This window comes from Lutjanus erythropterus, chromosome 11 (assembly GCF_056507025.1).
Source record: "Lutjanus erythropterus isolate fLutEry1 chromosome 11, fLutEry1.hap2, whole genome shotgun sequence".
In the NCBI taxonomy this organism is placed as follows: domain Eukaryota; kingdom Metazoa; phylum Chordata; class Actinopteri; order Lutjaniformes; family Lutjanidae; genus Lutjanus; species Lutjanus erythropterus.
Window position 1 is genome coordinate 27,522,374 of NC_139327.1, and position 24,458 is coordinate 27,546,831.

At 41.0% G+C, this 24,458-nt stretch overlaps 1 protein-coding gene across 1 annotated transcript; it reads right to left on the bottom strand.

The window, feature by feature from the left end:
- Window positions 1-1,144: 1,144 nt before the first annotated feature.
- shroom1 (shroom family member 1) lies at window positions 1,145-20,068 on the bottom strand. Its single transcript, XM_084729853.1, has 9 exons — window positions 19,463-20,068; window positions 13,097-15,891; window positions 12,802-12,988; window positions 11,884-11,936; window positions 10,016-10,672; window positions 7,703-8,308; window positions 6,782-6,890; window positions 4,976-5,248; window positions 1,145-1,673 (listed from the first exon to the last, which is right to left on the bottom strand). The coding sequence occupies exons 2-9, from the start codon at window positions 15,667-15,669 to the stop codon at window positions 1,419-1,421; spliced, it is 4,713 nt and encodes a 1,570-aa protein (XP_084585979.1). The 5' UTR covers window positions 15,670-15,891; window positions 19,463-20,068; the 3' UTR covers window positions 1,145-1,418.
- Between the last annotated feature and the right edge of the window lie 4,390 nt (window positions 20,069-24,458).

The following is a 24,458-nucleotide window of genomic DNA, read 5'->3' on the forward strand; positions in this document are numbered from 1 at the left end:
CCTTCTCACTGGTCAAAATACAATCTTAAAGCTTATAACAGGTTTCCACAGGTGCAGATACAGGGCTGGAGTACTACCATCTTCAAGGGATAGTTCAGATTTTTTGACATGGACTTTTATGAGGTACTTATCTAAAATAAGTGTATTACGTACAGCAGATGGTGGTCGGTACGCCCACAGTTTGGAGAAGCAGCCAGAGAAGAAGAAGAAGAAGCTATGTAAGAAGTTGTAATTTAAATACCAAAAAAAAATCTCAGTTTAAGTGTATGCTATATTTAGAATATTTTTACTGCTTTACCTTGGAGTCAAACAGCTTTTTGTGAAGGGAAACTGCTGTTATATAAGCTAAATATTGCACTTTCCAAATTAACCAAACTCCATTGTCGAAATTATTTTACCTTGCAGAACAATGGGAGTTGCTGGTTTACCACTGCCACAGTTGGTTAGTTTGTGTGTTTTAGTGATCTGAACTAACCCTTTAAAAAACTGAAGTCACGCAATAACACAAGCAAACTAAAAGATTGAGGCAGCAGTAGACCAGCAACTCCTGTGATCTGTGAGGTAAAACTACTGATTTTTCCAATGGAGTTTGGTTGGTTTGGAGAGAGAAATATCTCACTTTTTCAACAGCAATTTTCCACTGGAAAAAATTGTCTGATGGCAAGGGAAAGTGTTGAAAATATTCAAAGCATCTTAATATAAACTGATACTGATTTTTTTAGGTGGCTAAACTACATTTTGCTGCTGACCCTGCACACTGCGGTACATTGCTTAGCTTCCTATACCGGTACTCCTCTCCAAACTGGGGATGGGTCGGCACAACATTTACTGTGGCTAATACACTGACTATGGATAAGTAGCTAATATCACCCTACCCCCAAAAATCTGAACTTTCCCTTTAACGAAAAGTGAAGGACAGTTGCTGAATTGCTAACAGGGGACGCAAAGTTTCCACCCAGCAGCAGCTCTAATGGAAAAACAGCAACACCAACATCAAGGCACACAGAAAAACAGTTCAGTCGTCTGTTCAGAGTCAATGGAAACACGTACAACATGTCGGGGAAAATCTTCAGATGCACATTGCAGATCTTGCACACTGACAATGGGCGGAGAGTGGGTGAGTGAGCGTCCTGGGCACCCTTGGTAAATGACAGAAAGGCTTAACCGTCTTTATTGCTCATCTCATGAACCCAGTAGTCCTGTCAAACTTTTTTAAAGGACAAAACAAAGTCCTGACAGGGGCAAAGGGTTGGAGATTCCAGCTGGATCACTTATAATCCAAGTCTCCTGTGTCTATGTGGCTAAAAGTGTACAGACAAATCCTCTCTATGTGTCTTTCTTAAACATTCTCCTTCAAGGCAAGTCATGAAAGAGAGAAAGAAAGGGAGCGATCAGCGTTTTTGTTGCTCCTCCTCCCTTCACAGGTTCAGGCTGTTGTTGAGGGCCTCCAGCTGCTCCTCTCCCAGCCTCTGCTTCTCCTCCAGGTCCTTCTGCCGGATGAGCAGCGAGGCCTTGGTCTGGACGAAGCGCCGGTAGTCCTGCAGCTGCTCGGCGGACAGCTGACGAGACAGGAAAGTGGAGACCATGTTCTCTCTGCGGTCCAGGTTATCCTTCAGATCTTTGGCGTCCTCCCTCTGTTTGCACAGCAGACGGTGGCGACTGTCCAGAGATTGCTGAGTGCAGAGAGTAAAAAGAAGATAAATTATATCTGATATATTTAAAAGGTTAAGTTTCCTCTCTATCTTACAACTCAACAAACTCAATAAAAGTTGGGATGTTGTGTAAAATGTAAATAAAAACAGAATGCAATGATTTGCAAATCCTTTTCCACTCATATTCAACTGAATACAGCACAAAGACAAGATATTTAATGTGCAAACTGATAAGCTTCATTGTTTTTTGTAAATATACATTCATTCTGAATTTGATGGCTGCAACACAGTCCAAAAAAGTTGGGACAAGGACAACAAAAGACTGCTCAAAAAAACACCCGTTTAGGACATCCAACAGGTAAACATGCTAACTGCTAACAGTTGATAGTGTCACGATTGGATACGAAAGAGGCATCCTCGAAAAGCTCAGCCATTCACCAGCAAGGATGGGGAAAGGTGCACCAATTTGTGAAAAACTGCATGGGCAAACAGTCAAAAAGTTTAGGAACAATGTTTCTCAACATGCAATTGGAAATCATGGACATCGTGTCCTCTAGGCTGAAAAGGGAAAGGACCATCCAGATTGTTGTGATTGTATGGGGCTGTGATGGTGTCCATGGCATGGGTAACTTGCACATATGTGAAGATCCCATTAATCTTTTTCAGAGATGTCCCAGCTTATTTCAACAAAATAATGCCAAGACACATTTTGTGCATGTGAAATGAATGAAAATCATACAAATGCAGAATTTAGGAAGACTACCGAAAACGCTTGAGTTTTTTACCCCCAAGTGTCATATTTTGGATTATACATTTGTTTAATTGAAAGCTAATATGTCGGCCGATGCAATAGGAGAGCTGTGAAAGTGGCGTGATCATGTTTCAGGACAGGAGGTGCAGTGTTTCCTTATGTCAACAGAGGGCAGGGTAGATACAAATGTCATCGAAACCAGGCTGGAGTTTCGGTGAGTCAGTGTAAATACCAGTGTTGCTGATAACAGCAAGAAAACAAATGAGCCTCTAACAAGCCCTCAGTATGCTGCGCGTTCTGGCCAGAGCTTTCTGCAGATAGACAAACTAACAAGGAGCCCTTTCAAGGGGTAAATCTAGAAATCTAATGCATCCATGCAAACATAAATTGATGCTGAAAACACAATGAAACAAGATATTCAGAGGGGATAACAAAGAAAAGCACAGAGCTCAAGTCAGATCCTGTGACACTACTCATGAACTCATGATAATGTTTGAGACCAAATTCATGGCTCTACTTCACAATTAAAGGAATCAAAATATATTTGTCATAAAGGCCTAAAGGACTGACAATAAATATATTTTAATAGAGCTACTTCAGATGCAGCATGATCAGAAAGTGCAGTCCTATCAAGCTGCAGTATATCAAAAATAATCTTTAAGTGTCCGATAATGCGTTCGGCTCAAACACAGATAAGCTAAAAATTGGCCATTAAACACAGATAAACGGCATTTTCTGCATTCCACACAGTGAGAAACCTTGACTCCATTTATGTCGCCCTTCAACTTTTGGCTTCAAGTGGCATGTTTGTTGTTCTAAAGCAAACAGAACGAGAGAGTATAGCTGAGGGCATGGGAGCAGCCGCACACTTCTAACGCTCATGGCCGTCTTTACGCCTGAAGCTCCAAATGAGCTGCAATGAATCATGAGATCTGTGAAGTCACATGACCTTACCCCCCGCCCCCCCCCAGCAGTCGCTAGCAGTATGCTTTTACTCACATTTACTAGCGTGTATATGTAAACAGCTTCAGGGGGAAAAGAGGGCAAACTGTATCATGACACAGCGCACATGATGGTGCATCAGTAGATTTTTATCACATCTTATTTAACCGATTCAGTTGACCTTCAACCCCAGAAATCCGAACAATAGCATACAGTAGATTCATGCATAATATTAGTGCTCTCTACTGAGCAGAAAACAGATGGACAGTGAGTCATTGTTTGCTCCCTGCTTTTGCGTGATGTGAAATGTGAATAATTACACATGCATTATGTTAATTTTGTTATTTGCTGCATTAACAACATCCCTCTACAGTTGCAGAAGTCAGCAGCAGTTAATTATTCATCCTGAAGTTTTTGCATGTCGTTTTTCATTACATACAAAAATGAAATGCATGATATGATGATGTCGTGAAGAAGTGTGGAATACTTTTCGTTCGTTTTCATTGTTAAACAACCATCATTGTCGATGAAAATTTGATATGAAATCATGTTCGTGAACGAAGCGATATTAAAGTTTTATTCACATTACATTTAATCACATCCCCATACTTCCTTCTTCACTCTTTGGTGTATCCGCCGCATTTTCCAAGAAGTTATAGCAACTAGTTGTTAGGAGGAATTGCCCTGTTACATGGAATAAATTACGGATTTCTCTGAGTTTCTCTGAGACGTTTTAATGTGAAAATGTTTCATAATGCAGCTTTACTTACTTGTGTGATGTAAGATGTGAATAGTTACATGAGTCAGACAGAAAATCCAAAAGACAAACAAAAGGCAAGAAAAGGATGTTTGTGAAAATGATTATGCTAATTTGGTTATTTCTTGCATTAAAAAAGGTTTCTCTCTTTACCTGGAGAAATACCGGCTTTCAGATCATTAAAAGCACTAACAAGTTTTCAGTCCCTGCTGGCAAGTGTTCCAGCATTAGATCATTTTGCAGCTTCAATAAAAGAATACAGCATTAAATCTTTAACTGCAATAAATTACTCATCCAGGGAAAGTTTTTAAATACAATATGATATTTATCATGATATTAAAAACAAAGAAAAAAATGTGACTTGAAAAAATGTCCTTTATTAAATAATAAATTTGATGTGCACAGCATTTTTTATTTGTATGAAATCTGTTTTTCCTTTTTAACTTTACGTGTTTTTACTTTCCTACTTACATTAAATTAAAATAAAATAAAATAAATGTAACCAGCCATTACTTAAGTGTGCAAAAACCTGACATGGGTTGTCTTTGGTAATGAAAGTATAGTTAAGGGAAAGAAAATGACACAGTGATTAAATTAATACGTATCACAGCAATTCTTGTCAATTATAGGTCTATTTGTTTTCAGGCACCTGACAAATAAAGGTTATCATTGATATTTATTTGGGGTAAATGAATTGTTATATTTATTGAGTAATAAAATAAAAATAAGTTAAAAATAATCAATAAATTTGTCATCAAATCAAAATATGATTGTTAGATTAATTGTTTTAAGTTAGGTGCAGCAGCCCTACTCAGAACCTCAAAACACTCATTTCAGAAAGAAAGAAGGAAGAGAAAAGTTTTGGTTCCTCACCTTCTCCTCAGCGTCTGTGTATTGGTCCACGGTGCTCAGGGCGTTCTGCACCCTGGCGAGCCGAGCAGAGAGGCACAGCAGCAGGCTGACCACCCTCTCCAGGTCTCCTATGAACAGGTTGTACCTCTCCAGCTCCACGGGCTGACAGCGCTCACGGACCAGCGCCTCCAGGGCCTGCCCGTGGGCTACGTTCTCCTGAATCTCTGTCTGGAGGGGACCACGCATCTCCTCCAGTGAGCGCAGACGCGCCTCAATATAAGACACTAACAGGCGCTGTTGATTAAAGCAGAGCAGGTGGTGTGTGAGAGATTTTGGGTAATGACGCACGCTGAAACAGGGCCAAACGCAAAAAAATGTGGACCACATAATGTTAGCTTGCAGATGAACCATTAAAAAAATTTATTTCATATTTGCTGTCATAGGATCATGGATAAAAGTGCACAGTATCAGGGGTGAATGTGGAAGGCAGTCAGGAGGAGGGGGAGGCTGTGCGCTAAGCCAAACATTAGGCAAGTGGGAGAAACTGATAAGAGGTAGACAGTACATCATGTGATAAGAGAAACACAACTATCTCAGTCTGAAATGAGTCCACTTAAGGCCAAATAGCACTGAGATGATATCAATAGGAAATCACCAGCACAGTTCCTGTTTAAAAAGCAACACAACAGGGTTCAACGCTAATGTTTTTTTTTTTTTCAATGGTTGGGTAAATGGAGCAGAAATCTACTTGCCAGAAGTCAGTTTTTTCCTGTACAAATTGTTTTTATAAGCGGTTATCAAATAACACAGACTTAAGTTCAAGACTGTCATGTTCAATCTAGGGCTGTAATGTCATTAAATGTCAGGAAATAGTGAAAAATGTCCAAGCTGATGTTGTTAAACATCTTGTTTTGTCAGTCTGAAACCCAAACATAATCAGTTTAATGTGATAATAAAAGGAAAGCAGGAAAACTCCATATTTGAGACTAAAGCAGCATTTTCTGACATTTTTTATTATCATTATTGTAATTGTTGTTATAGTTATTATTGTTGTTATTATTATTAGTGACGATGGTTATCACAGTGATAAAGGTACTAATAATGATAATAATATTTTGTAATGTTGCTGTTATAACGTTTATTATTATTATTTTATTATATTTTTCTACTACTACTACTGTGTTTGTTTTCTCTTTCTTCTTCTTTTCTTTTCTTTTTTTCACTTAAAAAAATATTGATATTGAACCTATATAGGATGCTTATATTTCTTCATGTTCTTTGTCTTGATATAACTGATACTGCACAATGATATTGAGTTTGCAGCACAGCGAACAAAGTACATGAATGGCGGAAATATGCCAATAAATAAAAAGTATATATCAAAAAGAATTATCCTAATTTCTGTGTAACTTTTGCTGCTCTTCCACTGCACAGCTCACAGTCTGATCCTGCTGCACTCTGCAGAGCCTGAAAGGCCGTCACACAAAGATCAGCCGTCTCTGTCACTAACAGCCTCACCTGTCGCGTCATACAAAGCATATCTGTCACTTCTTCCTGTGAAATACAGGGTGAATTTATTTCGATTGTGAATTAGAAAGTGGTCAAGGGCCTCCTGCACCTTATCGGGGTTGCTGCAAGTTGAGTATCACTGGTTAAGATGTCATACTGCTGAATTAAACCAACATAGCAACAGTCACCAGAGGGAGGGCGTTTCTTCGGATTGGTCAATTAAGTAAAAGATTTCATTGTTTAAAATGGTTAAATATGCACATGACTTGTGATGTGAGAGGAAAAACCACCCACTATTTGACATAAATTAATAATTACCTTCTTCTCAGTGATGTCAGCTTTGCTCTGCAGGTCTGCACACTGAGGTTTAAGGCTGTCAGGAGCAGAAGGACAAGGAGAAGGTTCAGCCCCTTCGACTGTTTCAGCACTAGAAAAAAGAAACATGGGTTTAGATCAAGCTCAATTTCTTGCAATGATTCCTGTCATCACAATACTGCAACTGTGCCACATCTCACATCTACACATGGACTATAATCAGAGCAAAGTGCCACTGTTATTTACATATTACAAAACACTGAAATGCAACTGCACATTCTCTCTGTATCTGAAGTGTGCTTACACCAGCAGAAACCTGAGTGCAAGTACAGCAGAAAGCAGATAGCCAGGTGTGTCTGAGCATGTGATGCAACAAAAGGTAACACAGCACTGGTGGAGCTCAGTTCTTTGGCCATTAAAAACCAGTATCAAGTGTCGTAGAGAAACATTAAACTAGGAATCCTAATTAACTCGTCCTCACCTGCACTGTAAAAACACTATAAACCAGAAAAATGTCAATTCTAGGTCAGTGGAAACTAGTGTGACTTTATTCATGACTATTTTTATCCATGACTATTTTCCTTAAAGGTTTCCTTTAAATAAATCTGACTGCACAAGACGAATTGAGGAATCCATTGAAGTTAGTTAAGCCATCGCAAAAAAGACCTTAGCAAGGTACCTCTGACTGACTCTTCACAGCAACATCGCTGAGTTTTCTGGGTGTAAATAAAAACTGTACAGAGGACATTCTGTTAAAAATTCATTTTTTTAAGGTCTTTCCTTAACTTAGGAAAACTTTTACAGGATTATATACAACACACTGAGGTAAATCTGTCAGCTGAGGAGAATTGAAGCCTTACATGTCATACTTAAGGAGAAAACTTAATGAGTATTGTGCAACCGTTTGAGGACATTGACATTCACCTTTCTGTGGCTCCTTTTTGCTCCTGCTTCTTCTTGTAGTGCTCTTCCATTAGCAGCGTGTCCTCTGACAGCAGCTGCTCCATTAGCATCAGTGCCGTCTTACGATTGGCCAGTGGGTAGAGCACTCTGGCCAGTGACTGGTCAGCCTTGACCACTGCTTCAACAAGCTCCTCCCACTGAGGTCTCTCCATGGGCCTCTCCAGGTTCTCCGTCTGTCCCTCTGGTGCCCCCCTTTCCTCCATCTCCTGGTTTTCTCCTGACTTCTTCTCCTCTTCTGTTTCTGGAGTTTTCTCCTCGTCCACCTGCTGACTGACATCTGCATCGGAGACGGATGTGCAGGGAGACACAGACGCTTCACTCGTCTGTGCCAGAGGGGCCGAGCCGGTGGACTCGTCATCAAAAACGTTGTCTATCAGCACCTGAGAGGTCTCAGCTTCCTCTTTGATCTCATCTTCAGGAGGGAGAATCCACAGCGATGGATCTGTGGTGACGCCGCAGCTCAGAGACACTTCATGGTTTGAATCAGAGGGCAGGATGTCATCGCTGGGTTCATCCACCGACTGCTCCCTCTCTGATCCAGTCACAGAAGGAGAAGTCCTGATTCTACTGGAAGTGAATAAAAATTATGGTTAAGAATAAAACACAAACACCTCTTAGAGTTTGTTTTAGTCAAGTTAATTGTTGAATGGTGATACAGGCTGTGTTCAGAATCGCTTACTGACACACTATCCATACTATTCACGTATGGTGTCAAATTTAAAGCCACAATAATTGGTCGATTGAAAAAAAAAAAAAAGAGCTGACAACAGTTTTGAGAATCGATCAATCGTCATTGTCAATTTTCAGGCAAAGCAAGATTTTCTGGTTCTAGCTTCTTAAATCTAAGGATTTGCTGCTTTTCTTTCTTATTAATGATAGTAATCAAGGAGTCTTTGGGTTCTGGACTGTTAGTTGGACAAAAGAAGCTATTTGATGCCACTTTGGGCTCCTGGAAATTGTTGTGAGCATTTTTCCAATTTTTTGACATTTTATAAACTTGATGACTAATCATGAAATTAAGTGTCAGATTAATCGATAATGAAAATAATCATCGGTCAGATGTAAGCATGTAGTGCATTACAGTCATAATGTATTATAACTACACAAAGACAATGCCCACCTGCAAGTTCCTGCTCAGCCTTGAAATTGTAATGACACCACCAATTTTTAAAAGGCTTTTTTCAGTTCTAGAAAAATTCATACAAAAAGAAGGAGTCATAATGAACCTTGTCAGCAGTTTGAGGTGTCCTGTCAACTGTTTTACAGACGTCTCTTTTATAATAGTGGCTCATGGGGGAAAAATGCTTTTTGGGCTACAGGGGGATTTTTCACTGCAATACTGTGAGTGACCACTGGGAAAAACCAGAGGCAAGCTAAACCTCTCCTGGATCAAATAGTCATAATGTGCACACACATAAATTTATGTCTGTGGTGATAGCAAAATCCATGTTTTTATGAGATTGTAATTGTTATTGTGTTCAGAGGTTCTAGCATAACTTTAATCAGGCATGACATTCACGTGCTGTAGGCAATGCTATAGTATTGTTTCTCATGTTAATATGTATCTGGTATGTCTATTACCCTTGTTTAAGCCTTTATTTGGAAACTACACTGTAATAAACATGATGTACAGATGGATTATTACCTTTAAGGTTATAAAATAAAGAAATGATCTCTCATGCAATTATCCTTATGACTCTGCCTTAGATGATAACCAATCCAGTCCTCTTTTACCAGTTTAAATACCTTCAAAGCAGAGGGTTACTTCGGCAGCCCCCTCTTCTGCTCCTCTGTAAAGAATACCGACGGTAGCTGCTAAATTCCCCATACATGTCTGATTTAATCTTATGCACCACAAACAAAAGCCTTTACTGCCACCTTTTTATTTAACCTGCCTTACCATAATACTGGAAAATGTGACTCTGAGTGGAAGAGGTAATACTGGTTTATATTTGTGATGTACCATTTTCATATATAATGGTAGGATGGACTGATAATGTTGTGATGCAGAGAAGGCATACTGGTTGAACACTTGTCAATGTGAACAGTCTGCTATTAATGGCATACTTCATTAAGTAGGCCATAACAAGTACATACTGACTGAGTATGAAACAGGTCGTGTGTTAGTATGTGATTTCAAACACAGCTGTATTTAAATGATGACGATACAATGAATGTCAGAAAGTTGTGGCAGAAACTGGTGTGGCATGTTCCATTAGTCAAATAATTTCACATAGAAAACAAACACTACACTGGTCCAGACTCTAATATTACCTGGAGCTCGGCCTGTTTTCACAAGGCAGCTTTGTCTGGGTGGGGGTGGACGAGGTGGATTTGATCTCCCTCTCGCCGGTCTCTTGACCTCTGGGGGATGGTGGGTTAGATGAAGTCTCACTGGGCGGCCTGCTGGACCTGAGCACATCTGCGACAGGGCCGTGACATCCAGGAGGTCCAGAGTGAACCCGGGCCCGAGAGGAGGAGGAGGAAGAGGATGGAGAGGTGGATCTACTTGAGTTCCTTGTTCCTGCTGTGACATCCTCCGCTGGTTCTGAGTTCTGCTTCAACAGAGACCTTTTCTGGGTTTGGTTTTGCATCTGTCCCTGAGTATTCTTCTGACCGATGATCTCTCGTTCTTTTGCTGCGTGCTCTGTTACATGTTGTTTCTTCCTCCCTCTATCCTGCCCCTGGGCTTCTCTGGCTTCAGCGAAGAATGAGACACTCCTCTTGTCTCTGTCTGGTCCTCCTGCTCCAGTAGAATACCTCCCCAGTTGATCCAGCTGCTCAGAACTTTTACTCAGGGCTGACGGTCTTGTTAACTTTGATGCCCCGAGCTCTTCCATGGACTTTCCCCTCTGTGCGACCACACGGACACGCTGCTGGCCCTCAGGAGCTGGCTTTGTTAAGAAGTCCTCAGTGGCATTTTTCTGGGGACTGACATTGACACGCAGCGTTTAAATACATAGCATATGTCTTTGATTCATACAAACTTACAAATATTTTAGAACAGAAATTTGTGGGCTTCAAATCAAAACAAAAACTATTAAATCAACACTTTTAGGTGTCACATTTTCATATGCAGTTTCTTTCACCTCTTCAACTCCACATCCCTGGGCAACATTATGCTCTTACAAAGGCTGTAAAGCCAGTTCAAATAGTATCATATTAATCAAGAAGCCCTAAGGAATCCATTGGTACCACCCACCCATCACGCTAACATGTCAGGAAGTTGGCTGATTAAAGCTCCAAAGTTAGGCTAAGTTTGAGCAAGGCAAAAACTGGCATGCCCTTGACTCTGGTACTCAAGAGTTTTGGACAAAGAGCATGCCTTTTTTGCATGCAGTATACACATGTAATTTCCATCTATTCTATTTGCATATTTCTGTATACTGGCGTCCCTGAACTGTCTTTGAAAATCATAAATTGGGTCTGACTGGAAACCTGAGACCACTTAAGTGTTTTTAAACCAAATCACAGCATGATTTTTTTTATGGTGTTCCATGAGGTTTTGGTGTCTTAATTTAGTACTCTGGAGGGATTTTGGACCATTTAAGGCAATTCTCATGTCAAATCGGTGCAATAAATGGCATTAACCCAGACAATCCTCATAGGACATAATGATATACTTCAATTATCATTTTTAACGTTTAAATTTCAAAATCTCAATTAAGTTGTAAGTTGTATCTTCAGGTTCCCAGCTTTTAGATGATGTATACAACTTCTATGGCCTATATTGCTGAGCTGCTGGATCTCCCCCTAAGGATCTCCTGCCCCCCCCCCAAAAAAAAAACAAGAGTGGAAGAATTCAAAGGCATACACAAATGCATTATACAAGGGCTCTGGAAAATTTTACCTCAGGACTGGCAGCAATAATTTGATATTCCAACAAACCACAGTGCAGTTTTGAGAAATAGGCCAGCTCTTTGAAAATGGCTCAGTCAATGATTCCTCTTTTACGGTCTGTGCATAAATCTTTTAGAAGGAATGCTGGTTTGCTGGAGCAGGTGGGTGTTGACTTTCCAGTGCCACAATGAATCAAGAGGAGATTTATCGTCTGTGCCACAGCGCACACATCACTGACCTAATACTCTCCTGACCTAAAACCAATAAAAATGTCCCAATTTGTCTGCAGTGCTGGTACATACCTCGAGGTTTCCATAGTATTAACTGGTAATGGATCCTTTTCAAAGTCATGTGCCTGCAGAACAACCAAAAAGCAACAGAGGAATTACATTTGAACCAGTACACCCTTGAATGTATTTGTCTAAATTTAATATGTTTAAAAGTGTGAAATACTACAGAAATAGCCAGATGTATTTTAATTATGTATTTTATCAGTTCACCCTAAAATAAAAAACACATATTTTTTCACTGGCCTGTAGTGCTCTTTATTTAAATAGTTTTGATGTGAGTTACTGAGTTTTGGCAATATCTGCCGTAGAGATGTCTGCCTTCTCGCCAATATAATGGCACAAGACGGCACTCACAAAAAAAATGGGAAAACTCAATAGCAATGATTCTTTCCAAAAATCATCATCAGAAAAAAGTGTGCATCTACTCATGGAGGAGAGGCTTGTGCTCGTGACAGCGCAGGATGTGAACATTAAAAGCATCCTCCTTAGAAGCATCTTTTATGAAATGATAAATCTGACATGTACATTTTTTCATTATATAAAATGAGTTTGTCCTTTTAACTTAAAGGACTTTTGCTTTCCTTCTCTAACAAAACAAAATAAAATGAGCCTCCACGGCCGGTTATGTGCAAGAAATTGGCAGGGATTGTCTTTTGCAATGAATTATATATGTATAATTGCAAAACAAAAGCAATGTAGCAGTCAGTACAAGTCCTTTTATATAATAATTATTAATTAATTTATAAAATAAAAACAATTAATCATGTTATATCACACTAGATATTGTCAAAGTCCATTATGGTATTTTTATTCCTGTGATACATTGTTACACACCTGTTAACAGAAGACAATTAGTTGGTCAGGCAACATATTATTGTCACAGATATATGTTCTAAAGTATAGTTAGTATCTCTGTTTGATCCGACTTACCTCAAGTGCATGTGGTGTGGATGTGGATCTGTTCCTGAAAAAATTAGGTGGTTCTGGCTGGTCCAAGAGACTCTCCACTGAGGCAGACTTCCCCTGAGATGGACCTTGGCTCTCCCTCCATCTGGGTTTATTCGACTGTCCAGCATACTGGCCTGAACAAGACTGAGCTGAGAAGAACTGGGCATACCTGTAAAAAAAAGTTGCATAAAATTAACACAGAGTACTTAAAATCTTTGATCCATACAACAACAAAAACATCAATCAAATTTCTTGCTTTCTGCTTGTCTTTTCTTACCTGATGGAGCTGGTGGAGGAGTCAAGGATGCGGCCTGCAGAGTGTGGTCTGTGGAGCTTCTTCTTGTTGTTTTTTCCTTCAGGATTTGCTGATAGCGGCCTGGGACCCCAGTCGAACGGTTTCTCCCCCAGAGAGTGTCTCTGTCTGGATGAAGGTGGTACCTGAGGCGCTGGCTGCTGTGGCTCAGCCACTTTCTGACCTGTCTTACGCTCCATGTACTCCACCAGGGCCTTGTGCTGCAGATGTTTTAAGTTTGTCTTTGAAGCGCTGGAGGCTGAAAGTGCTCTGCCTCTTGTCTCAAACATCTTTCTCCGTGATGCAACCAGCCCCTGCTCTCCTTGCTGCACACGTTCCTCTCCCTCACATTCAACTGCAAACAGGTTGTCACTTTCATTACCAAATGAGCGGCAAGCAGAGTGGATGGGAGCACCACCACCAAGCTGGTTGAGTTTCTCCGGTTCGGAGTAGCACATCTTCTTCTGCTCTGGGGTCAATCGCTTCCTGCCTCCTATGCGTGATACCTGGGGCTGTGCCATATTTGCTGGTCTCCCGTTCTCTTTTTCTGTCTCTTTGTCCACCTCCCTCTGATTCTCCCCAACTTCCTCTTTAATGCTTCCTTTCTCTGTCTCCTCAGAGGTCACAGAGGGAGTGAGTGTGTCTGTGGACGTCTCAGAGTCCTGTGATGAGGAGAAAGCGTGAATCACTGTTGGCCTCAGCTCAGTCTTCTGCCTGATGCGGTGCGGCCATGACAGCTGCAGGTCCCTCCTTTTAAAAGATGTCTCCCTCAGGACTTTAGTCTGGGCATCCTTCAATTTCTCTTTGTAGTACTTTTTAAAGGAGTCGTCCAAGGTGTTACAGGCTTCCCCTCTATCGTTCTGGGTTGTGTCACTTTTTAGAGGCCTCTCTTTATCATCTCCGTGACCAGGTTTGTTTAGGATTGCTTCCTTGCCTTTTGCACTGAAATCTGGATTCTTTTTAGGCTGTAATGCTGCCCTGTTGGCTCCAGTGAGGTGGTACAGAAGTGGGGTCGTCTCTTTGTTTATCCTCTCGCTGGCTACATCCCCCAAGGGCTGCCGTTTCCCTCTCTTTGCCTGCTCCTCTCTCTTGTTGGGCTGTTCACTGATTATCTCCTTCGTTTGTGTGCAGTTTCTTTCAGGTCCGCAGTAGAATATAGGGTTGTTGGCAGTGTGGCGGCCAATATCTCGACTTTGCATCATATCAATTTCTTCTAAGGCGTCAAAACTTCGAGAGGACTGCATCGATGTGAGGGATAGTCTGCGATTCTCTTGATCCTGGCTCCTGGAGGACAGGTCCATGCCCTGGGGCACAGCAGTGAATAGCTCTCTCTCATCTTGCAGAGGTTTAAACAAATTATCCATTGTGCTATGACATCTTTCTTTCTCTCTGAGCTGGTTTGAGCTCTCACTGCCAGTCTCAGACCCGCACACAGATACAGAGTGTGTCCTCATTCCAGATTCAGACAGCTTACACACTCCCGTGACAAAGTAGAACTGACCTTTATGCTGGATGCTGCTGTTGATAAAACTCTGACTGGCATTCCAGGGGCTGGCGGCTCGGGTTGGCTCTGGACCAACCCAATCATGAGCTGAGTGTGCCCTTTTGCGCTGACTCTCAAAATGGCTACTGCTACCACTGGGCTTGTTGGTGTGATGGTCTCCATTACACGCACCGCTGCTCGAGGGCTGTCTGGGTTTCAGGTGCTCAGGCTGGCTTGTGCCTCGGGGAGGTGATCGGCTTAAGATGTTTGTTGACTTCTGCTGCTCAGAGGCAGCTTTGTTATCCGTGATGAAAAGGTATTCAGGGTTCAACGGGACCCTGGTCTGATCATGAGGCTGGAGGTGGGGGCGGTAGCTTGGTGGCTGTTGGGCCTGTGGCTGTTGAGAGCCCCTCCAAACTGAGTATACAGGGTCAGAATTGAAGTTTGTATCTAGGTTAGCCGTTTCAAGTCTTGAGGTATTCAGACCCTGGAGTCGATTGTTAGGTCTGGGCTGCTGTTGAGGCTCAGCACCATGGCGGTGGACCCTGCTGTTCTCCAAGTTTTTCGTGGCTATGAAACTATCCAGGCGTGCTGGGACTGGAGGAGGACGGACACCTTGGGCTGGAGCCCCTGAAGGCACCTCTTGTTTAGAAAGCGCTTTGTTGTTGGTGTGGAAATTGTCATTGCCATTGTGGTGGTTTACTTTTAGGTTAGTATTGTTGCGGTACTGCTGTGAGATAGCTTCCACAGAGCGATAGAGCTGGTCCATGGTTTTTGCGTCAGACTGTAGAACCTGTGTCGGATTGTAAATGGACTTTACATACTTAAGATCAGCATAGTGGCTGAAGGAACTGGACTGTAGGTCGTCTGGGAGGAAGGGAGATGGGTAGTCTGGGGCAGTGGACCCGCCGGAGAAGGAGCTGTAGGCAGAGTCTCCTTTGCCGTGTTGATGATGGGCGAGTTGGTCGGCGATGCTGCTGTTGGACTTGGCTGGGGAGAGCCGGCTGACGGGCAGGCTCAGAGGATGCAGGTCCACGTTGCTCATTCTCTCAAAGTGGAAGTTGTAGGAATCCATGGAGGACTGGGGCGGATGGCAGGAAGGGAAGGGCAGGGTTTGTTGATGTGTTGTGCGAGTATGTGCGCTGATGCATGTGTATTCCTTGCGGGTGAAACTGGGGAAATTACCACCAACACAACTGCACCAGGTTGTCCGTCACGCTTGTCGCTAATTAGGTCATTTTCCGGCCTCCTTTTTGTGTTTGTTCAAAGCCTCTTGAAAGGGTCTGCTCAGTAGCTCCTGGGGGAGAAAATAAAAACACAGTCTGGTTATCAGCCTGAAGTCCTGACTTAGAACTCCAGATATACATCTGTGGCAAATGACTGCTCAAGAATGAAATGGTAACACAAAATATGTGTTCAAGCATGAGCTGCAACAATTTATCAATTAACTGATTAGTTGCCAACTAGTTTGACAATCAAGTTTTGAGTCATTTTTTGAGAAAAGATGTCCAAATTCTCTTACTTTAGCTTCTAAAGTAAATATTTTCAGGTTTCCTTCCTCCTTAATGACAGTGAATATCTTTGGGTTGTGGACAAAACAAGACATCTGAGGACGTCACCTTGGGCTTTAGGAGACAGTGATCAACATTATATAGACAAAAACAACTAATCAAGTAATTGAGAAATGACTGACAGATTAATCAACCCTTTGTGACTGTCAGTACATCACGTGATGTAGTCTTGACAAACATCCCACTGCATGGCTCTTTTGACTGCTTTGCAACAGCATGACAATTTAACACAAACACACCTGTTTGTGTCAGATTACCAGCTTGGCAAATCCACTAGGTTAATGGCACGCACAGCTCACACCACCATATCAAAGCAAAACATCTCCATACTTCACTTTTGCTGTATGCGTGGATGAAAACTCTCCAAAGGGGCTATTTCTGCAGGGTGCTTTCTGCTCCAATAATATTAAGATGCCAGAAAATAGTAACTGTGAGTATCCACTGATAAATCTTTGCCTGGCATTTCTAGGTCAAATTCCTCTTGTGAGAAATGTTGCTCCATCTGTTATTAAGTTGTAAAGACAAATCATATACCCCATGACTGAAAAAATGTTAATTTTTCTTTTTCACAGCAGAAAACTCTTCATGCCAAAACAGCAGGGTGGTGGAGGTGCTGGTACATGGCAGCACACAGGGGAAAACCATTTAACTGTCCTAATTCTGTCTCCAAAAGTACTTACATTTGATATTTATTTTGAAAGGTGCTGTATAAAGTTTAAGAGCTGCAATGATTAATCAATAAGTTTCCAATGATTCAATAATCACTGACAACAACTAAGCAAGAAAATAATCAACAGATTAATGGACACTGAAAATAATCGTTAATTGCAGCCCTATAGAGTTATTTTACTATTCATCCATTTGGGATTTCTCCTTGAAATCAAACAAGGTAGAACAATACAGGCCCAACTTTACGATTATGATCTGCTGACTATTTTTTGCAATCATCGATTAAATGATTTGTAAAATGTCAGAAAATACCAAGACATTTTCTCTTGTTTTGTTTTTAGCTACAAAGATTAGTTAATTAATCGATAAGACAAGTGAAAGAAAATTAGCTGCCAACTATTTTCGTTTCAGTCATTCTTCAAGCAACAGTGTTAAACATTTGCTGGGTCAAACTTCTTAAATGCAGGATTTGCTGCTTTTCTTTATCATTCAGGATGGAAAATGAAGAGTCTGGGTTTTGAACTGTTGGTTGGCCAAAAGAGGCAATATAAAGACATCACTCTGAATTTTTCAAAACTTGTCTTACAGTTTATAGACTAAAAGATTAACTAATAATTATTAATTGTGAAAATATTTAGATAATTCAATAATGAAAAACAGCACTGGTTGTAGTCCTTGTTTTGTTAGACATTAACAGCATTTTGCGTACAAGGCATACAGTTCTGAGTCGTTTTGAGGTTTCTTGGCTCACACAGTTTACTGCAGCTTGGTTTTGTAGGTCAGTACAGTTAACCACCTGTTGAAGGAGTCTGTCTGCCGCTTTGCATCAACAAGGCCTCTAATTAAGAGCCTTGAGGTTGGCGGTGCACGTTGCAGCACACACATGAAAAAATGTCAGGAATTCCATATGGAACTATAGAAATCTGGGAGGATTAGTAATGTGACAGATGTACAGTAAAATGCATTGTTATACAGGACTGCGACCTGTAAAGACTTGTCTACCTTTTACTCTTATTCTTGCATCAGCATTTGCTTTATCTTTTTCGTGACAAATAATTGCTTAAATTGTGGGCGAGATTAAACTTTTACTTAACTACACAAGCACTATGACTGAGACCATTATCAGGAAACCATTAAAGGCCATTATGCTGCGATAGGAGCTGTACGGTTTTACAGATTGTGCTGATTACATTGCCTTACTGCATTATATGGCCTTTTAAACTGAATCAGCTGCAGCACGCATCTCTCACCTCTTCCATCCTTATATCATCCGTAAGTCACTTAGGTCTTCTTCTTCTTCTATGACAATAAACTGAATGTCTCTGGCTTGTGGACAAAACGTTTTAAAAGCTACTGCTAAATAAACTTTACTTATTTTCCATTTGTTTTGACTGGGACCAATCTACTGATGACCAGACATCAATTAACTTCAATCTTGGCTAGGTGATCTAGATTAAGGTGGGTTTCTTCGAAATCCTTTAGTACTTTTTTCACAAGTTTCCTTATTCACTGTAAAGGTACACAGAATTTAATAACTTGAGGAGATAACATTCCTGAAATTCTGTGACACAAGGAAACCTGTTATCATCATCAGCTATCCCAAGAATCATCTTCAGTACAGAAACCAGGCCGTACAAGTTAATGAAAGGTTTCAGTTTTACTGCTGCCTCTAATGACAGAGTAAATGCAGGCTTCTCTCTCCCATGACCTGTTGAAGTTGCATACCTGTCATGCAGACAAGAAGGTCAATAAAACAAAGACAAACCAACCAGTTAATCAACTCTCACACTACAGTATGAAAACTGGGCCGCACCGCTGACTGAAGTGCAAGATATGTTGTCCACATTATGAATCAGTAGAGCAATTTGGTTGGTGTCATAAAAGTATCAAAGTGCAGTACCCATCCCTATGAATCAGCTGATTTGATTTGGTGTTTTTACCCGCTTAAAGTTATCCTAAACAATAAATATAAAAATACTGCAAAAAATTACCACTTAGCAACTTTGATGGACAACTGAAAACTCCTTTATAATGAATTCCAATGAGCAACATTTTCACAGTATTGCCAAGTTTGCTGGCCGAGCTGAAAAACCTGCATCAAAGATGATCCTAGGTGGTCGTTTTGCATACACACAAAACCCACCTCCCAAGAGCCTTTCAAACTACAGTATTAAGGGGGATTCCATGTGTTTATGAAGGGCCTTCTGATCTGTGGTGTGTCTGTGTGTGTGCATCTGTGTGTGTGTGTGTGTGTGTGGTTTGCAGCCCTCCTCTTCCCTCTGCGAACAGAGAGAGGCTCCCAAACAGGGGAGCGCTCAAGTGGAAGTGATGGAGGGGACAGGCAGTGACAAAATGTACAGAGAGGAGAGAGGCAGGGAGGCAGGGAGGGGAGGGAGGGTGAGGCAGAGGGTGACCGGCCCAGACAAATACCCTCACACGCAAACCACAACAACAAGAGACAAGAGAAGAAGTGAACAATGACAACAGGAAAGCTCAACACAAGTTGAATCAACAGTCACAAGGCAGACTGGGAACTACTCAAGAGATCGACTACTTGCAGACTGGTTTGAATGAAAATTCATCAACTTGAGCAACACTGTTAGCAAGACAAAAACAGAAAAAACTCACCCAAACTTTGAATCTGAGTCGCTGATCTTCCTGATTTCCATCTGAAAAAGAAATAGTTTCCGTTAAGTTTCGACTTAAATAAGGATTTTTCTGAACGATTCCCGTCCTTGTTTCTCATTCAGAACATCTTTCTTCCACTAAAGAGGGACCAAGTAACCAGGAGAGCTAGATATTAGAGGGAAGACTTCTAGCGAGTCCCTTCTCCCCCCACCGAGACCCGAGGCTGCCTAGCGGGAGCCACTGATTGGCCAGCCGATGACGTCCGGCTCTCTGATGCACAATGAGCGCAGCGGAGGGAATATTTCACTGCCGCAGATAGCTGCTAGTGCTGCCGGCCGCCTGAACAACAGAGAGAGAGGGGAGAGAAAAAAAAAAAAAAGAGGCCTCGCATTCCTGGCTGGCTTCAAAGACAGAGCAGAGCCCGGGCGCCATTCATTCCCAAGGCCCTGAGCCCTGCACATGGAGACTAGCCAAGGCAGGAGGGAGGACGGAGGAGGGGAGGGGGCAGTGGTGGTGGTGCTGGGTGGGTGGACGGGTGACCTCCCAGCCTCCACCCCAAAAACAGTCACAAAGACTAACTATCCCCCACCATCACTCTCATTTCCCCCTTCCTCTCGTGTTTCTAACACCTACTAGTCGTCCGTCATTCTTCTACTCTTTAAAGCTTCTGTTAATAACAGTTACAAAGATGTTACACAGCTAATCGTTAACCTACTGCAGATATGAAGGTTATTATTACTGTAATTTAATTAATGCAGTAATTGGCATACCAGTGATCACTGGTCTCTTTACAAATGTTCAAAGATAAAAACATTCATATTATGATAAATGAGCAAAACTGGACGTCTAATAGACAGGTGGTGGGGGTTATAACATCATGATTTAGTAGTAACAAGTATGTTATCAATAACTAAAACTACAGCACTAAATTCAAACAAATTGCTAAGACCATAAACCATGCTTGGCACTTAAATACACTATCTCACACTACTGATCTGTTTGTTGTATGAGTCAAACTCGCTCTCAGTGACACCATTGGCTTTCAAACCTCCTGTGCGATTGTCTAGTATAAGACAAAGACCCTGGTTTCCCTCTCTATTGTTTTCTGTTGTGGCTGGCAGTGCTAGTGGTCAACTATGTAGCAAACAAAGTGGTGCAAAGAGCAGCATCGACGTAATGTTGTTGGTTTCAGCCAAGCACTTTTATTATAAGCCATGTTTCCATCTAATTGTTGAGTGAATTTGAAGCAAACTTTTAGAAATGTCTCAAAAAATAACTAGAATTACCGTCTTGGATTTGTATGCCTCCACCAGCCAGTCAAGTTGTTGTTTACATCCATGTAGATGTCAAGAATCATACAATATGTAGTGAAGACTGAGAGAATTTAATAAAAAAGGTATTAAGTGTTTGTTTTTTATCACTACATTGACGTTTATGATTCCAGTGAATAATTTCCAGTGTCTTCACTTACAGACTATTTTAACAGAGGAGTACAGAGCACTGATAGAAAGCTGAACATTATGATGACACAGTGAAGCTGACCTTTGACCTTTTGGATATAAAATGTCATCACATCATCATCATCATCATCATCATCATCATCATCATCATCATCATTTCATCCTGTAAGACATTTGTGTGAAATTTTGTCATAATTAGCGTATGAAATCTTGGGTTATGGCCAAAATGCATTTTGTGAGGTCACAATGACTTGACCTTGGACTTGAGTCCAAGTGGTTGTTTGTACCAAGCTTGAAAAAATTTCCTTCCTGAGATACAAGATTCACAAAAAGCAACGTAAATGAGATCACTGTGACCTTGATCTTTGACCACCAAAGTTGAATCAGTTCATCCTCGAGGCCAAAACCGACCCAAAAACAAAATGTCTCATGATGCTGTCACCAGTGAGGATGCAAAATAAAGGATTAGGTTTACTAATGAACTAATGTGGTGCATATAAACCACACTTTGCAAAGCATAACTTCATCAGAAGTCAGTGATAAAGGCTATGTTTGGCATGGCTGTAATAAACAGAGTAGAAGAAGTAGAGAGTCGCCAACTGGAAACAAAACCAGTTGTTTTCCAAGTGCCAATAAACCTCACAGAAGAAGAAGAGGAAGCAGAAGAAGAGGAAGATGATGCAGAAGAAGAAGAAGAAGAAGAAGGAGAAGAATTGGGCAAGTTGTAAAATTCTTTCATGGGACAATCAACACCAACTTGGTAGTGTTTAAAATGATGTACAGGATTTATTTAGTCACTTTCCACACATAATTACAACTTCCAAGAGAACTCCAAAGCAGAGGTCAACATTAAATAGAGACGTGTAAACAAGGATAAGCTCATGACCAGTTTCTGCCCGGCAACTGAGCTAAGTACTGTATCATGGCGGAGGAAGGAGGAGAGAGTATGCTTTAAGAACCGCAAGAATTTTAAATCCATACAAAAAATCCAGCGTGGTCAGGGAAGGTGTCAGGCAAGGACACATTTTCATAAAGAAGATTGGATTTATAAAACACGGGGTGAGGGCTGATGGAGAGAGGGAGGAATGAAGGATGGGAGGGGGGTGTTAAATTCTTTCAGATTTCTTTTTTCTTTCTTTTTTTTTTGTCTTTCATTGGCGATTATGTGTTCCAGCGTGACCTTCACCGTGCAGCCACGAGACCGGACCACCAGGAGTTTGAGTGAGAAGCAAAAGACAGTAATTAAGAGATTAAGAGATAGAGAAAAAGAGACAGGATGATAAAAAGATGCAACAGAACCACAAGAAAAAAGATGAAAGAATGAACAGGGAAGACACACTTGAGACAGAGAGAAAGAGGAAGCAAACAAACAGGAAATTCAGGGACTTCGGTGGCTGATGCCATGGTAGCCAGCCAACCAACTAGCAAGCCAAAACCAATAAGCTTGTTAGCCCTGCTTAGTGTGTTGATTAAGATGATGATGGGTTGACGGATCTCCGGACCTCTGACTGAGGAGCTAAAAGGATTGGTTGTGTCCTCAAACACTAACACTAGGCTGCATGATATGGTAACAAAAAACACAGAAATCATATTGTGATTATTTTGACAGATTACAGGATTGCAGTATGATTCAAGATTAGTGGGAATTATCATTTTTGTGCCACAATTTTTATTTTCACTGAAAAAAAAAACAATAAAAATCATGATATGACATTTGTTGGGGTTTGTACCAAAACAAACATGCTGTTTTACATCTGGAGAACATGACTTGTAGGTCAGAACATCTCCACAGCACTACAGTACTTCTTTATAATGTTGGTTTGTGCACATTTTTTCCTGGGATCAATATTTTTCACAATTTTATGGACCACACAACAAATTGATTACTCAACTAAGTAATAATTAGATTAATCCATAATGACAATAATCGTTATTTGTAGTAAAAGTAAAAGTAGTCACTCGACCCCCGGGCTAACTTTTAGGGCCATGTTTCCACGGTAACGGTCAGTAACGTCTACTGATGTGCAAATGACAGAAAATCCCAGTATCGTGACAACACTGGTGAGGATATAGTCAGTCATTTTCATTTGCCTTCGGAAACTATCCTGAGCGTGACTGAAGGAACTTTTTTGTGCTGTCACACTTATTACTCACTGAAATTTGCTAGTAAAGTGTCCCTTCAACCGTCAAATTCTTCCAGAAAACATTTTCTGCTTTAATAATCGTAGCTGTGTGGTTTGACGTGGTTCCTCCGTCAGCCATGTCTTATATTACCAAGAACTCATAGTCAGCACTCATAATCAGTCCTAAAAGTCAAGGACTGTGCAGCGTGAACTTAGATATCAATCTGATGTCTTGCCTCTGAGGCACTGAAATGGAGCCATCATTAACATTATTAATTGCACATGTGCTTTTCATGCCTAGTCAAAATCTCTGCTGTAGAAAAGGTCAACAATGTGTTTTTATTTTCTGCTATCCCCATAAAACATGTTTAAAACCTTCTAACATAAACAGTGAATCAGATCTACTATTTTATTTCAAACAACTGTTTTTACTTCTGACTTAAACACTTTTGGAGAACTAATAATTATCAAGGCAGGAAGAATAACTGAAAGGTTCATTTGCACAAAACAGATATGTCCATATTCATTTATTTATTTTTGTGCACTCATTTTAAGAATGGTGTTCATCTGTTATTGCAAATGAACTCCTCATATTTAAATCATTACATATATATAAAGCAGTCACTTTTTATAAAAATGTAAACAAGGGTGGTACTGTCAAAACTAGCACAATGCATGATGGGAACAAAGTGATGCTGAAGGGGAACAAGCTTGAAGACAACTGTCAGAATGTGGGCCACAACTCTTATTGTGTTAGGAAATATTTGAGCTGTAATACAAGTACAACCATAGAAAAAACAGACCAAACACTGTGAGGGCAGAGCAGTGACTTATAGGGCAGCAAAAAACAAAAACATGCACATAGTCAAGACACACCACGTTGCTTACAGTACATGTTAATGATTTAAGCTTCTTGCGCTATAGGATTAAAATCGTTCCACTGACCTTTTGGCTCATAAGTGCCTTCATCATTATGAAGCATTACAATCTTTAGTTACAGATAGTCTTTAGTTAAATACCACTGAGGTTTCCCTTAACTCTCCAGTAGGTGGGAGAGACTTAAGACCTTCACCTAGTGTCTTCAAATCAGAAATCTTTTAAAATCTGTGAGGGTTAAATGAATGAAGGAGGCATCACAAATGATCCCCGTCTCCCACAGGACCTAAAACACATCATTCCCATTGTCCCTGATCAAACGAAAACGGAGAGGAAGCTGTGTTTCAAAAGGTGGAAGTGGCTGGGTGTCAAGCGCTGACAGAGCAAAACATCTGGCAGCGGGAAAGGGAAAGCTGTGTTGCCATGCAGTGTTATCACCAACGAGATTCAGCGTGTCTGTGTTCTGACAGGGGAGAGAAACCGTGTGTTGCTGGGCAGTGCTCACACCAGTGTCTAAAATCTACAGCTGACCAAGAC

Excerpts from the sequence above, each read along its gene's own strand:
- shroom1 (XM_084729853.1), bottom strand. The coding sequence starts at position 15,669 with ATGGATTCCTACAACTTCCACTTTGAGAGAATGAGCAACGTGGACCTG. Across the intron at positions 10,673-11,883 it reads AATACTATGGAAACCTCGAG|TCCCCAGAAAAATGCCACTG; the intron begins GTATGTACCAGC and ends TGTCAATGTCAG. Across the intron at positions 6,891-7,702 it reads CAAAAAGGAGCCACAGAAAG|TGCTGAAACAGTCGAAGGGG; the intron begins GTGAATGTCAAT and ends TCTTTTTTCTAG.